At 33.4% G+C, this 14516-nt stretch overlaps 1 protein-coding gene across 1 annotated transcript in view; it reads left to right on the forward strand.

Annotated features, from left to right (window-relative positions):
* LOC129801030 (serine protease nudel-like) overlaps positions 1–14516 on the forward strand; it is a 45538-nt gene that overhangs the window by 30477 nt on the left and 545 nt on the right. Inside the window, exons 12-18 of the mRNA XM_055845787.1 lie at positions 2206–2375; positions 2475–2588; positions 2795–3287; positions 3401–3604; positions 8975–9493; positions 9605–9712; positions 9807–9917. Coding sequence (XP_055701762.1) covers positions 2206–2375; positions 2475–2588; positions 2795–3287; positions 3401–3604; positions 8975–9493; positions 9605–9712; positions 9807–9917 — 1719 coding nt within the window. The remainder of the gene's footprint in view (positions 1–2205; positions 2376–2474; positions 2589–2794; positions 3288–3400; positions 3605–8974; positions 9494–9604; positions 9713–9806; positions 9918–14516) is intronic.

The following is a 14516-nucleotide window of genomic DNA, read 5'->3' on the forward strand; positions in this document are numbered from 1 at the left end:
AATAGTTATATTATGTTACTGCAGTGATTAATTATGAAAATAAAAATATAAATTATATTTTAAGTGGATTTATCGGAGTTGAATCGATCGTGGCATCCGAGTTTTGCAATCGTCGTAGTTACATAGCCTGGCAGTAGTCATTACGTTAGATAAAATGTTTACATTATTTTAAAAAATGCATTAGGGGAAAGTGCCCAGTTTTTAAATGCGAAGTAACATTTATTCCGAAACATAAGAAAAATTTAGTCATTACGAAGCTTAGGATCATAGCTTTTAAAGTTATAATTGGCTTACACGATAAAAAATTTCCAGAACAATATAAAGGACAGATTCTATTTTTTTGTTAATTGATTGATTAATTGAATTTTATTAATATAAAATAGTTAGAGAAGAAAAATAAGAAATAATAAGAAAAAAAGGACAATGGGCAAAAGTGGTCTATGGTGCGATCACCAATGAGACCTATATCATTGAATAGGCCAAGGTATAGGTAACAACTTTTGTTCCGGGACCAAAGTTCTAAACCATGGGTGAAAAGTTCTAGAGCAAAAAAAAACTATTTTCGTAGAAGAAAAATAATCTCTTATATGAAATGTTCGCATTTATACTGTCTTTTTTTTCAAGGCAAAGAATAAATTGTAACATAAAATATATTAAATGATTGAATATTCTCAAAATGGACAGAAAAGCATATAGCTTTACAATGCATAACGTGCGTATGAGGACATTGAAACATAAGGACTCAAACTCAAAACTTGATATCTTATATCTCAGAGATTTATCAACCGAATTTAATCAATGAATACTCATTCGAAAGGTCTCGAAAACTCCTACAAAATGACGGTATAGATAAGTTCACAAGTTGACCGCAAGGGGCACACCGGGTTATCAAACTTTAGAATTAACAAGAAATGTGTTAAGTTTTGAATCTATTTAACCGATTTTAATGATCTTGTAATATGCATGTCTGATACTTTTAATGTGTTATAGAGAGAGATATGGCCTCATTGTATTCATCGATTTCAGTAGAATCAGTATATATTTTGACTTATTTTTCTAACTGTGATTTATTTATTTATTTTCTTTGTAATCGAACCCAGATTTTATATGACTGAATAGCCTTTCATAAACCTTGTTCCCATGCCGAGTTTCGGCTTTCTATCTTTTCTCAGAGAGGAATTATAGTAGAAAAAGTCCTCATTTTGTATGGGGACTGCTAGAATAAGTGGTGGGGGGAAACGTATATATACATGGTTAAAGTAACTTCCATTACCATGGATCCTATGCCAAGTTTGTGATTTCTACTTCTTTTTACAGAAGAGTTATAGTAGAAAAAGTCATTATTTTGTATGGGGGCTACAACAAGGAGTGAAGTGCGGAGAAGCCTATACACATTATTAAGGAACCTTTAATAAACCTCGATCCTATACCAAGTTTCAGCTTTCTACTTCTTTTCAGAGGAAAGTTAAAATGAAAAAAGTCCACATTTTGTATGGTGGCTGCTGGAAGGAGGGGTGGAGGGAGGGGGTGGTATCCATGAATAAATAGCTTAAGTCACACATTGACCCCATACCGAATTTCACGAAGATCCCTTTAGCTGGTGTTGAGTAATTCGATGTCAAAGTAGTATTTTTTCAAAAGGATAAAAGCGTTTTTACAAGGACTCCCGGCGAATATCGTCCTGGGTCTCGGTATTTTATTATCCTACACCATTACCTATAAAATGCGCCTAGTCCCATCTGTGGTCGCCGCATAGACCAACTCCCATACATTTTTGCCCAATGTCCATTAAATAGTCAAAGGCTGGCGCATTCAAAGGCAGGACACTTTTCCCTCGCATAAATTCATACTAAGACTGGAACTAATTTATCGACTTTATAAAATTGTCTTAATAATCTAACAGCCAATATTTCCCGTTAATTTTATTGCGATTTTCCTATTTTCATCGTAACTTTCCTTCTCATTTTCAGAGGTAAATTTAATAATTACACTTTTTTGGGAATTGCATTCAAATGAAAAATTTAATTCATTTTTGTCGCTCAAAACCCAAATCACTTTATTAAAAAATATGTTGTTAGCCACAAGATTAATAATACGACAACATAAACTCTGTTCATTATTTATGGAAAATTCTGAAGTTCTTTGATGATAAAGGAGTCTATAAATAAGTTCATTGATTTTCTTTGGAAATTTCTGTCTCGTTAGAATCCTGCAAAAGATTAACTTGAAGAACCGATGCGACCACATTGTGGATTGTGATGATGGTACAGACGAGCTAAATTGTACCTGCAAAGATTATCTGCAATTGGAGCTTCGGGATTTGATTTGTGATGGTCACGTTGATTGTTCGGATGGCACTGATGAAGATGATTGTGGTACGTTGCATTCTTTATTCTCACTCCTTTACAAAACATATATGGCTTATGGCCAGGAAATTGACCGGATAAATCGTGACTGTTTTGTCGTTGGGGTAGAATTGTGTTTTAGAAATGAGTATCGATGCGGAAGAAGTGGGACGTGCATACCAGCCACGAAGCGTTGTGATGGTATCAGTGATTGTCCTGCAAAAGAGGATGAACAACAATGCTGTGAGTATATTTATTGCTTATATGGGGTATCAAAGAATAATTAAACAGAATTTCCAATCTAAGAACTTTTTGAAAATTATGAAGTGAATGATGAAAATTCTACGACGACGTTTGTATTAACAATGAAACTCTCGATTATTCTCATATAAATCTGAATATCGATTACTGCACCCTTGAATAATGGAGAAGTTGTTATATGGTTTCAGGGGCTCTAACCCAGCTGGATAAATTCGTCCTTGACCGGAATCACAATCCTACATTCTCATATGAGGGTTTCATCATCAAAAATGAACAAGATTCATGGAGTATTGTTTGCGAGGGCGTTTCTAACATAAATGGCATGAATGCAAGTGAAATGGCTGTTCAAGTTTGTACATTGTTGGGATTTTCAGGCTTGAGCTTTGTCAATAGCACCATCATCGATGCAAAGCTCAGGGTTGAGGTCGAGAATGATATGGGCATGAGAAGTTCTGACATATGCTTGGGCTTCTTTGTCAGATGCTCACCACAGACCTCCTGGCTATCCAGCCAATCAACGGATGGGACTTTGAGTGACAGGGAGAGAATGCAAAGTGTTCAGCATAATCACGGCTATCCCTGGCGAGCCGATATTTACGTCAATGGCAAAATGAGGGGTCTAGGGGTACTCATAAACTCACGATGGATTGCGACAGATGCAGAAACGATGGCAAATATTTCGTAAGGATCCCTCTTTGATTCCCTAACAAAAAAAAAAGATCCCTGTTATACCCATGACCTTTCCCTCATACCACAAAATTTTCCTTAATACATATGTTATATCTCGTCGGCAGATTGACGAATGATTACGTAATGGCAGTTCTGGGAATTTCACCGAAAGTTGGAAAACTCTCAATGGGACTCCATGTGGAAATTCTACGAATAGACTGTTTAAGAAAGGATTCAACCAGCAATTTTGCACTACTTCATGCTGAGAAAACTGTAGAGTTTGGTCAAAATGTTTTGCCTGCTTCACTGATTTCTCAAACATCTTTCAAGTGAGTGCTTTTTTCTCTAGATTTCTAGGGCTTTTTATGTCTTATCCTTTCGGCCAGAAAAAAAAAAGACTGATTGAGAGAAAAGATGTCCAATTGGGGGGTCAGAAACTTCACTATTCATTCAAATATTAACATTCATCCAAGCAATATTTTCAAAGCTTTATGTAGAAAACAATGTCTCTAAAAGATTAAATTTTGACCCTTTTTAAGACGGCAAAATCTGGATAAAGAATTATTGCAGACAGTACCTTTTCCTGTTCTTTATTCTAAGTCGATTGCACACTGATATAGAATATGATTGGACTTAGAAATTGTGGAAATTAAAATAAAATTGCAGTATTGATAAAAGTATCCATATCATGGCATCTGAGGGGTTAAACTTTAAGAAATTAAAGTGTTTTTATCTTTTATTTAACTCTTTTGCGTCCCACTTTTATTCAGCAGATGAATTCATGTAAAATTGAGTTTTTCCTAATGCTTTATGATCAAATATAATAGTTCAGAGAGGAAAAAAAATTTCCATTGCGTGAAAACTCGGAAAAACCCCGGGTCATATATGACCCTATTGTCCTCAAGGGAAGTGTACGTACATACCATTTTCAAAATCTATATCACGGGCTTTTTAAGAGTTTTTTTTTTGCTTGAAGTTATTAATTTGGCCAAAACCATGGCAAACTGGATTGCTTTGATGAACACTGTACTCCTGGTGTTCAAGGAATCTTCCTGGAAATCCCTTGAACAGTCACTGTCACAATATTTTGAGTGGTATTTGGCAAAAATAAACTTATCCACATATTTATTCACACACAACACAATTGCACAATATGAGACGCTTGCAGAGTACTCTAAAATATTGCAAAATATGTTATAATTCATCAGATATAAGATGAAATGTCCAGGAGCAAGATGTCCCACCTGCATTTCACAAAGAAAAACAATATCCCAACTACATCTCGCTATAGGGTTGGGACGAAAACACTGTTACCCTTGGGGACTATAGGGTCATATATGACCCGGAAAATTCTACACGCTTTTCTGGAAAATTGAGAGTAGTTTATTATATCAAAATATGCATTCTACTATCTTTGGATATTCTATTTTGTGTTTCTATAGAACTTTTTGCTGAAAAAAATAAATTAATATAAAAAATTTTGAAAAAGAAAAGTCATTTCACAAAGTTCGAAATACACAAAGTTTCAAATATTTTCCTTTCCTGAATATCTGGAGTTTTGAGAAAATTAGCCAAGAATCTTACATCCTTCTGTTATGATCTCGTGAACAAACCGATAGATTTCAATTAATGTAAATAGTCAAAAAAATTGTTTTTTTCCCGGATCATATATGACCCTAATGACGCGAAAGAGTTCACCTTTAAGAAATTAAAATTTTTCTATATTTTATTTAATGCTCTGAAAAAAAAGGTTTGCTAAGCAGACCAATAATTCTTGTTAAAAGTTTGTTAATAAACCAGACAAAACATTTCCTCACATTTTATATAGAAAAACATCCCTTTGACAAACTTTGAACAAAATCCTGTTAGTTTTCGATTTGACAAAACTTTTGTTAGAGACAAAAAATTTAAATCTCCCAGGCAAAAAAATATAAGAAAATAGTTTTAAAAGATCTAACAAATCAAAATTTGGATCATTAATCGGTAACATTGAAAAAAAACAAAGAAATATTTGATTTTGTTACGAAATATTTTCAATTTCGTGGTTTCAATTTTCATCAATTGTAGGTACTCTACACAGAAAAAAATATTTCGTAAAATTGTTCGTAAATCTTTGTGAATTCCTACCGGGGACTTACAATATGTTCGTAAATCGTATAATCTACTCTGAAAAAAAAGAGTTTTGTCAAATCGGCGGCCAACTGGATCTTATTAAAAGTTTGTCAAAAGGATGTTTTTCCATATAAAATGCGAAAAAAAGTTTTGTTAAATTGCTAAATACCATTCTTTTAACAATATTTGAACAATATACATTTGCCCGTTTAACAAAATTTTTTTTAGAGTACAAAAATTTCGTAAAAGGTTGTAATTTTTCAGGAACATTGTTCGTAACTTGACGTGCAATTTTCATTCTTTTATAAACATTGATTTGTACGTTTTTATTTGTCTGATAAAGCTTTATGAGCAAATGACAAAATTTTACAAACGTTTTTGTGTGTTTACGAACATTTACGAACCAAAGATTGTAAAAGAACAAAAAAATCCCTTGAAGTGGTCAAGTGGTCATGTTACGAACAATGTTTGTGAGAAAAGTACAAATTTTACGAATTTTTTATTGGATTATACGATTTACGAGCATTTCGTAAGACCCCAGTTTTTTTCTGTGTAGCCAACGATGATTTTTTGTTTGTGCTCTTACAATTCCCCTGCTTGGGTCAAATGATTTTAAAAAATGTGTATATAATTTCGTTTTTAATGTTTTGCGCCCTTATATGCAAAATCATTTTTTCTTTGGTTTTGTTCTCAAATGATTTTAACTTCTATTCTGCAAAACCAATTTTATTCTTTACTAAGGCAAAATTAAAGGTCCTTAAATATTTAACAAATCTCTAATTCTAGCAATGTTTATAAAAGCAACACTTGAGATGCTATAGTCTTAAATATGTCACGAAACATGGAAAAATCTTAAATTTATTTACCAAATTTAAACAAAAATATTTCGAGAATTTAAATATATTTTCCCTTTCTCTTCTTTGCAATTGATAGCGAAATTTATTTGCTATACTAAGTCCACTTAAATTCAAATTAAAGAATTAGGAAAATAATTAGGGGAAAGCTTTCAGGCTTCGCACACACTCTGACTTTGAACACTTCATATTTTTCCCATATTCCTTTAATATGAATCAATTTTGTTTTGGCTGCAGCAGAATGGTAAGTAAAAAATGCAAATTTTGTAAGTTAAAAATCTAAATTGGTAAGTAAAAGCTCAAAATTGGTAAGTAAAACATCAAAATTGGTAAGTAAAAATTAAAAATTGGTAAGTAAAAATTCAAAATAGGTAAGTAAAAATCAAGATTGGTAAGTAAAACATAAAAATTGGTAAGTAAAAATTAAAAATTGGTAAGCAAATTAATCAAAAATAGTAAGTAAATAAATCAAATTTGGTAAGTAATAAAATCGAAAATGGTGAGAAAAAAAGTTAAAGGTGGTAAGTAGAAAAAACTAAAATGGTAAGTAAAAATATCTAAAATAGTAGTAAGAAAATCTAAAATGGTAAGTAAAAAAAACAAAATTAGTAGGTAATAAAATCAAAAAAGTTAAAATGTTTTACTGTTAGAACAATGGAAAATTTTCTCTTTAGGAATTTATCAGTAACGCCGGTTGGGGCAAAGGGAAATTTTCTGTGTTTTCGGAAATTATTAATTCTGTCATTTGAGGCAAAGGGAAATTTCCGTGTTTTGGGAAGTTATTAATTCTGCCCTTTGGGGCAAAGGGAAATTTTCTACGTTTTGGGAAATTATTAGTTCTGCCCTTTGGGGCAAAGGAAAATTTCTGTGTTTTGGGAAATTATTAGTTCTGCCTATTGGGGCAAAGGGAAATTTTCTGTATTTTTGGAAATTATGAATTTTACTCTGGGGCAAGGGAAAATTTTCTATGTTTTGGGAAGTTATCAGGGTCGCTTGTTGAGGCAAAGGAAAAGATTCCATATTTTCAGAACTTATTCGGGAAATTTTCTGTGTTTTGAGAAATTATTAGTTTCACTCTGTGCTGTGGGGCAAAAGCAAATTTGCTGGACAAAGGTAAATTTTTGGAAAGTTATAAAATATACTTGTACCCCTTGTACCATTGTATCATTTTTTGGATTTTTTACTTACTATTTTAGATTTTTTACTTACCATTTTTGATTTCTATACGTACCATTATTTATTTTTTTACTTATTATTTTAGATTTTTTACTTACCATATTTGATTTTTTTTTACTTACCAAATTTCTCTTTTTTACCAAACTTACAATTCTTCTTACCATTCCAACATTTTCCTACCGAACCTAATTTTTTACTTACTAAAATTGATTTTTTTACTTATCAATTTTGACGTTTAACTTACCGAGTTAATTTTTTACTTACCGTTTTTTCCAAAATACTTACCAAAAATGTTTTAGCCAATTTTTTCGGGAAATGTGTGACTTAAGCCTGGATATTAAAATATATTGCCATAGGTCATATTCATTAAAGGAATATGGGAAAATATGAAGTATTCGAAGCCAGAATGTGTGCGCAGCCTGAAAGCCTTTCCCTATTCCTTTTGAAAATTAAAAGAAAAGGAATGTCGACATCATTACAGAATTCTAATTATGTCGGAGAGCTTTAGGGAAATTATTTATTTTTTTATTTTAATTATTTCGATGTACCTGGCTTTTATTGCCATTTTTGAGGGGTGAATAATTGTATCTCCGGGTGAACTGTGAGCGGCGGTCGGCAAAATTGTGTCGATTTGAAGCTAAAAATCGACAGACTGGCACTATTTTACTAAGAAATCGATAAATCGGCACAATTGGGCTAGAAATCGACAGATCGGCAAACCGGAACGATTTTAGCGCAGAATCGGCAGATTTAAGAAGTATATCGTTCGTTCAAACTCGTGCAACATCATAAATTTCTTACAGACAATTGCATGTGGTAAATTTTAATGTACTGTACTTCAATTTACTAGACTTACCTAGCAGACCGACACAAGATAGACAGAATTTTTACAAAAGATCGGCAGATCGGCACTCGAAGGAACCTGAACCATGAGCGGCACAGTTATCTACCCCTTGGCCATTTTGCACATTGGTCAGTTTACAAGTTTATTATTCAGTTTACAATATTTGGTGAAAAATGTCCATTCATACGCTTCAATCATTTGCACCGGGCTGGACTCGAACTCACAACTGTGACAGTCGAACCGGGGGTTACACTGCCCAAGAGCTGAATGCTCTACCAATTGCACCATGGACCCTCTCTTCAGGGAAATTATTTTTTGGGTTTTTACTTCAAAATCGATAAGATAGTCTTTATTGTTTTATTTCTCAGAGGGCGTGGCAAATTTTTCTTCCTTTTTCTTTTCACATTTTGATTGGATATTGTGGTGGCATATTTTTCTGTTTAACGTCTAATTAAAATTCTTGAGGCAAAATATCTTAAAAGTATGTTAAGTTATTTCAACCTAAATTTATAATTTCTCCACTTTATTCGGTCATAACTCTTAGAAGGAGGCGCGGCCTAAAAATAACATTTCGCGTAGCTTATTCAGGAAATGTCAAAGTTTAGAAAATGTAGCATTAAAATTTGACGAATTTACAAGCCCCTCGGGTATAAAATGGAATTGTAAATATTATGTTTGTATAATTTTCGTATCTATCCCTTTTAAATATTCAGCAATTCAGCGATGGAAAATACCACTTCGCCAATCGATTGTATTGTGGTTTATCATGATTCTTTGGGAAAATTGACGACATCCAACCTTCTGCCAAATACCAATTGTTCAAATTGTTCAACAAGAAACAATGTATCCGGGGCTGTCTTTTGTGGTCACTATTCCTGGCATTTTCGGGGATTTGTGAAGTATTCCTCAGAGATTTCGAGCAATCTTTCTGAGGAAACTCTTCCTGATTCCTGTGACAAGTACCATCCTGAGCTTCCGTGTAAGGGTCATCGATGTTCCATTGGGAAATGCCTGAAGCATGAAAGTGTTTGCAATGGTGAGGTGGATTGTCCCGATGGGAGTGACGAATGGGCAGAAAATTGTCCACCACGTGAAAATACGTCGTGTCCGATAACAGAGTTAAAATGTGCAAATGGGAAATGTATCCCGAAGCAGCTATTCTGCAATCATGTGGATGATTGTGGTGATTTGTCGGATGAACCTGATGAGTGCTCTTGTTTTGAGTATTTCAGGTGAGATGGAAGTATAGCAGAAAATTGATTGGGAAAGGATTTCATTGACAATTTCAATTGAAACCTCTAAAATGATCAAAATAATTGGTTTAATTTCAATTTCTCGTGCAGATTGACAAATCCTGAAAAAATTTGCGATGGTTTCACTAATTGCTACGATAAGAATGATGAGAATAATCAATTTTGTGGTTGTCACAGGGAGAAATTCTTCTGTGGCAGGTATTAATTACAGTTCTTACTATTGTTATGCATTTTTTCTTCATCATTTTGATGCATTCTCATCTATAATTTTTTTCCATGTTCTAAAATCCAGCAGTTCTAATGCTTGTGTACCAAGGGAGATGGTGTGCGATGGAATACGAGATTGTCCTGACGGGGAGGATGAGGAACATTGCACGGGTATTCGATATCCTCTGTACAACAGGTAAGTCATTCTTTTCTCTCTTTCAGCTCTCCCTCCAGAGCATCAAATCAGAAAATATCCTCCACCTACTTTTTGAATTGTTTGCTGTACGAAAAGGAAAACCTCATTAGTGAAGACTCATTAATTACCACTGATTGAGCAAAGATGGATCATTAAAAACGGACTGCGTAATTACACTCGGCAATTTTATCTTTATAATATACCCAGTAGTATTCAATAATTTTATTCACACCATTCATTTCATCTACCCTCAAAACCCTTTTCGGCTTATATTAAAATATGTATAGGAAGCTTTTCAATTTTCGGGCACCAATATTAGGGAATTCAATTGGAAAAACAGCGTTCGAATATGTATTTGACATATTCATTAAACGTGGTTACATTAAAAATTTTATACATGTGCCTAACAGCAAGCACGACAGATCATACATAGGCCATTTATTTGAGCATGAAACATTAATTAAATAGAGCTATTGAAAATGTTCATTTTTTTGCATTTTACTGAATACTTGAATTCACAAGTTATCAGGCATTTCACGAATTTTGTTTTATCATTGATTATGTTTATTGGATGTTTTAATTTTAAAATAAATTTAATTTATAGTTGTTTAGAGTGAGTAATTAAATAATTTAAAACTAAAACAATAATGGCAAAGTTTTCAAGCTTTGCAGACTGTTCGAACCTGATGAGTTATCGATTCGTTACAGTTTACAACTAACATATAGTCAGGATGAAAATTTCAATAGCTTCCAGCTAAATCCTATCCTAAACAATTCCATTGAGAAATGAATTCCCTAAAATGATTTAACTTTGACTTTGAACAAGTGAAAACGGCGAATTTTTTAGAATTTAGTTTTATAAATGAAATGTCCGCCTGGACTACATTCCAAAAAATATGCGAGAATTGAAAAAGAACGTGAAAAGTGAATATCTCTTGCTTTTTAACCCTTTACTCTTGGTAACTAAATAGTTTCCTGTAAGGCAATTCTGTAACACTCTGGTAATGTCATATGACAAATTCCGTTCGAATTTCAGGAGAGCTTTTTCGAAAAAGTCAGGTTTCGAACTCATAATGTGACAATGCCACAAAAATTACAGAATTCTCCTTCTGACCACTAAATGGCAGATACTCCAGGATGGGAATTTTGTAATTTTCATGGCATTATCACGCGTGAGTTCGAAACCTGACAATGTCATTCGAGCTTTTTTGTCATATCATATGAGTTCGAGAATGCAATTAATTGATTTTTTAATGAAATCCCTTTACTTGATGATTTTTATGAAAATACAGTACGTCTTGATTGATTTATTTAACAAAATTCATTGTCATTTGACTTGCCAAAAATCTCAAATATGTGACTTCTGACAATGCCACGTGAGCTGAAATGGCAATGTCACGGCTACAGAATCGCATTTTCGAAAAAGCTCTCCTAAGATTTGAACCCAATTTGTCATATGACATTGCCAAAGCGTTACAGAATTCTCCTCCAGGAAAGTCTAGGAATATCAATTACCGGTATTTTTCCAACTCATTGCGAAATGGCATTGGTACCGATCGTAGGCACAGACGCAGTCCGCATTTTAAAGCCTATTTGAATTTAATCTAATCTTGACCAAATTGGTCATTAACCCATTCAGTCAATGTACCAGAAATACTTGAGATAGAATGTTCATATTTTGGGATTAGTTTCCTACAGATTATTAGATGAATTTTTTGAAAGGACAAAAATTTTATCCATTATTGGGGCGCGGGGAGCCGCCCTCAAACACGCGTCTTAACGGTCACTGAATTTAAATTCTGTACATTAGTTCATTACAAACTCTATTGATTTAGATAGAGTAACTATCCAAGAAAACACATTGGCAACCGGAATTCAAATCAGAAAAGAGGATGAAGGCCAATTTTAACAAATTCGACGAGATGTCGAATTTTCCGTCCGCCATTTTGAGCAAAATTTGTGCATGACTTCACGCGAAGCGAGAAAAGAACAACAAAATGTATTCCCATCTCTGTCGGGCTATTTTTTCCAAGTAATTGAAGGACTAAAGTAACTAAAAATCCATTCTCGACAGCAATTTGAATAATTATTTTCCTGGAATAAATCATCTAAAATCACTCAATCTGCGTGTGATGTATAATACCATGGTAAGGAATGGGTTAAATAACGTCCTTATAGTAATTGTTTAGATTTAGAGCAATGTAGCCACATTGAAACCATAAATATCAGAAAACTACTAAATATAATACTAAAGTGCAATAAAAAATAAAAAAAGGGTTCTGTCGAAAAACAACAGAATTTTCTTTGTGATTGCGCTTATGTTTCAATTTGTACCACAATTAGGGGAATGTAGGCAGCCTTCGCACATTTTTTCGTACTTTATATTCAGGATTTTTTTTTGACTAAACTGTAAAATGGGCAATGAATTTCACTACACCAAAAAGTTCTCTGATTTTTTAGATTTCTAATGCATGTCTAGTTCACTATCACAGAATTGTTGGTTTTTTCTGAATAGGAAAATGAAAAAAAAAATATGACGATTTGTACGATTCTTGCCCCCGGAGGCAGCATTCACACAATGGGGGGTTCGGGTTCGTCATTGCTTTTTTTCTCGGAATAAATTTTATCTACAATTAAAAATTATTTTCCGATTGTTATACTGTATCCCCGTGAACCCGTGGAAACTATCACTGCACTAAAAGAAGATCTTTAAAACACTTTTTTCACATTTTCTGGAGCACTGTTTTTTCTTCCAAATGAATATCGAAAAATCGACTAAACTGTCAAAATTTCAAATGGGGCTACCCTAAAAAATTAATCATTCGTCTGCTGGAATCGCTGGAACATTGTAGAGGTTATGATTTTCAAGCTGGAGTTGCCTGATGGATGCGCGAACACTCACACATTCAATGTTTGAAACCACACACAGTGTAGTACTTGCGAATTTTCCGCCACCGTGAAAATAATTTCCCTCCGATGCAAAAAGTGTTTACGTAAATATTATCTCAAGTATACTCTTCATCCACTGTGTAGGGGAATGTAGGCATGGTTCGCACAGAGTGAAGCTTCAAACTATGGGAATTTTTTCGTTATTTGCAAAGAGCTAGGTCATCACACCTTACCCATACGATAGTTGATTATTAACTTCACAAGACGAGATGACAAATGGTAAACCATCTCTTTGCAAGCAAAGAGAAAATTCGCATCGTTTGAAGACTCACTCTGTGCGAACCTTGCCCACATTCCCCTAAGTGATTTTTTTTTTAAATGAGTTTAACTATGAGAAATCAAATGAAATGTGCGCCAACAAAATTACCTATTTTGGGCCAATTTTCTATTTGTGATCCTAGCACCTAGGAAAGAAGGGCTTGGCTGCCGATTTTTACAATGAAGATAAGGTTAATAAATACCTAACTTATGGCTAAGAAATGCGGAACCAACTCTTTGCAAACCAAGAGAAAATTCGCATCGTTCGAAAGCTCACATATGCGAATCCTGCCTATATTCCCCTAAGTATCAATGGTTTTGATGAAGTGAAATAACATTTTATTTTATGCTGGACAAGCTGCATACTTAGTAAAAAAAAAAGTTTAAATTCATCAACCGTCAGTGTTTGACAGCTGTCAGCCGGATATGGAAGTGGCGGATATCGGAGAGAGTTATGTACTTCGATTTTACTTTCCGTTTCCTTTCAAAATTAAAAAAAATCGGTTGTGAAATAAAGTTCTTCGGTTTAATTTTGACCTTCGAAAAGTCGATGTTCAAATTTTTTTCGGTTATATTTATGAACAAAATTTTCGTATGGACTACCTCTAGAAACCATTTTCGAGAAAACCCGAAAAAAGAAGATTTAAAAGGGTTGGAAGGCTTGGGGAAAAATTATGAAAAACTCATGAAACTTATGAAAGCTGGGACGCTTTGCCATTTCTTTTCCAAACTTTAAAGTCAAAAAGTCCTGAAGGCTTTACTTTAGAACCAAGAAATTGACACAAGTTTTAAGTTACTTTAAAGGTCTTTGAATGCCGAAAAAATAATTTAAACATATTCTCAAACAGTTATAAGTCCGTAATCAATTTTTAATCAAAATTTAGTGTTAACAACTCCCTTTCAATTTTAGTCAATACCTCAGTTGAAATCGATTATAAATTCGTAATCATACTCGAGCGAGCTTTATGATTAAGCTAACACACCTAAATATAGCATTGAAGTCATCATGCTTTTTTACAGTACTCCAGCTGTTCATGAAAAGATTTTGATGATATGTTGAGCATGTAAAAAGTAATTCCTCCATATATTTTGTAGAGGAAAGCTTTTGAATGCTCTAAAGCCTCTTTTTCAGCTTCCTTCTCAATGGAAAGCAGAGGCATGTGCCATGGTATTATTGAGGCATTTCCTCTGCCTTCGAGCTAAATTCAATTTGAAATAACATTTATCTGAGCTGGAATAAGTAAATCAAATTGTGACTTTTATCATTCATTTTCACTTATACATTTTACAATAAAAAATAATCTATATTTTTTTAAATTCTTGGAATTTCTTTTTTAAAAAGAAAATCAATGAATTGGAATTGTTGAGGAAATGTTTCTCTTAGTTCAAAAA

The sequence above is a fragment of the Phlebotomus papatasi genome, chromosome 2, assembly GCF_024763615.1.
Source record: "Phlebotomus papatasi isolate M1 chromosome 2, Ppap_2.1, whole genome shotgun sequence".
NCBI classification, from domain to species: Eukaryota; Metazoa; Arthropoda; class Insecta; order Diptera; family Psychodidae; genus Phlebotomus; species Phlebotomus papatasi.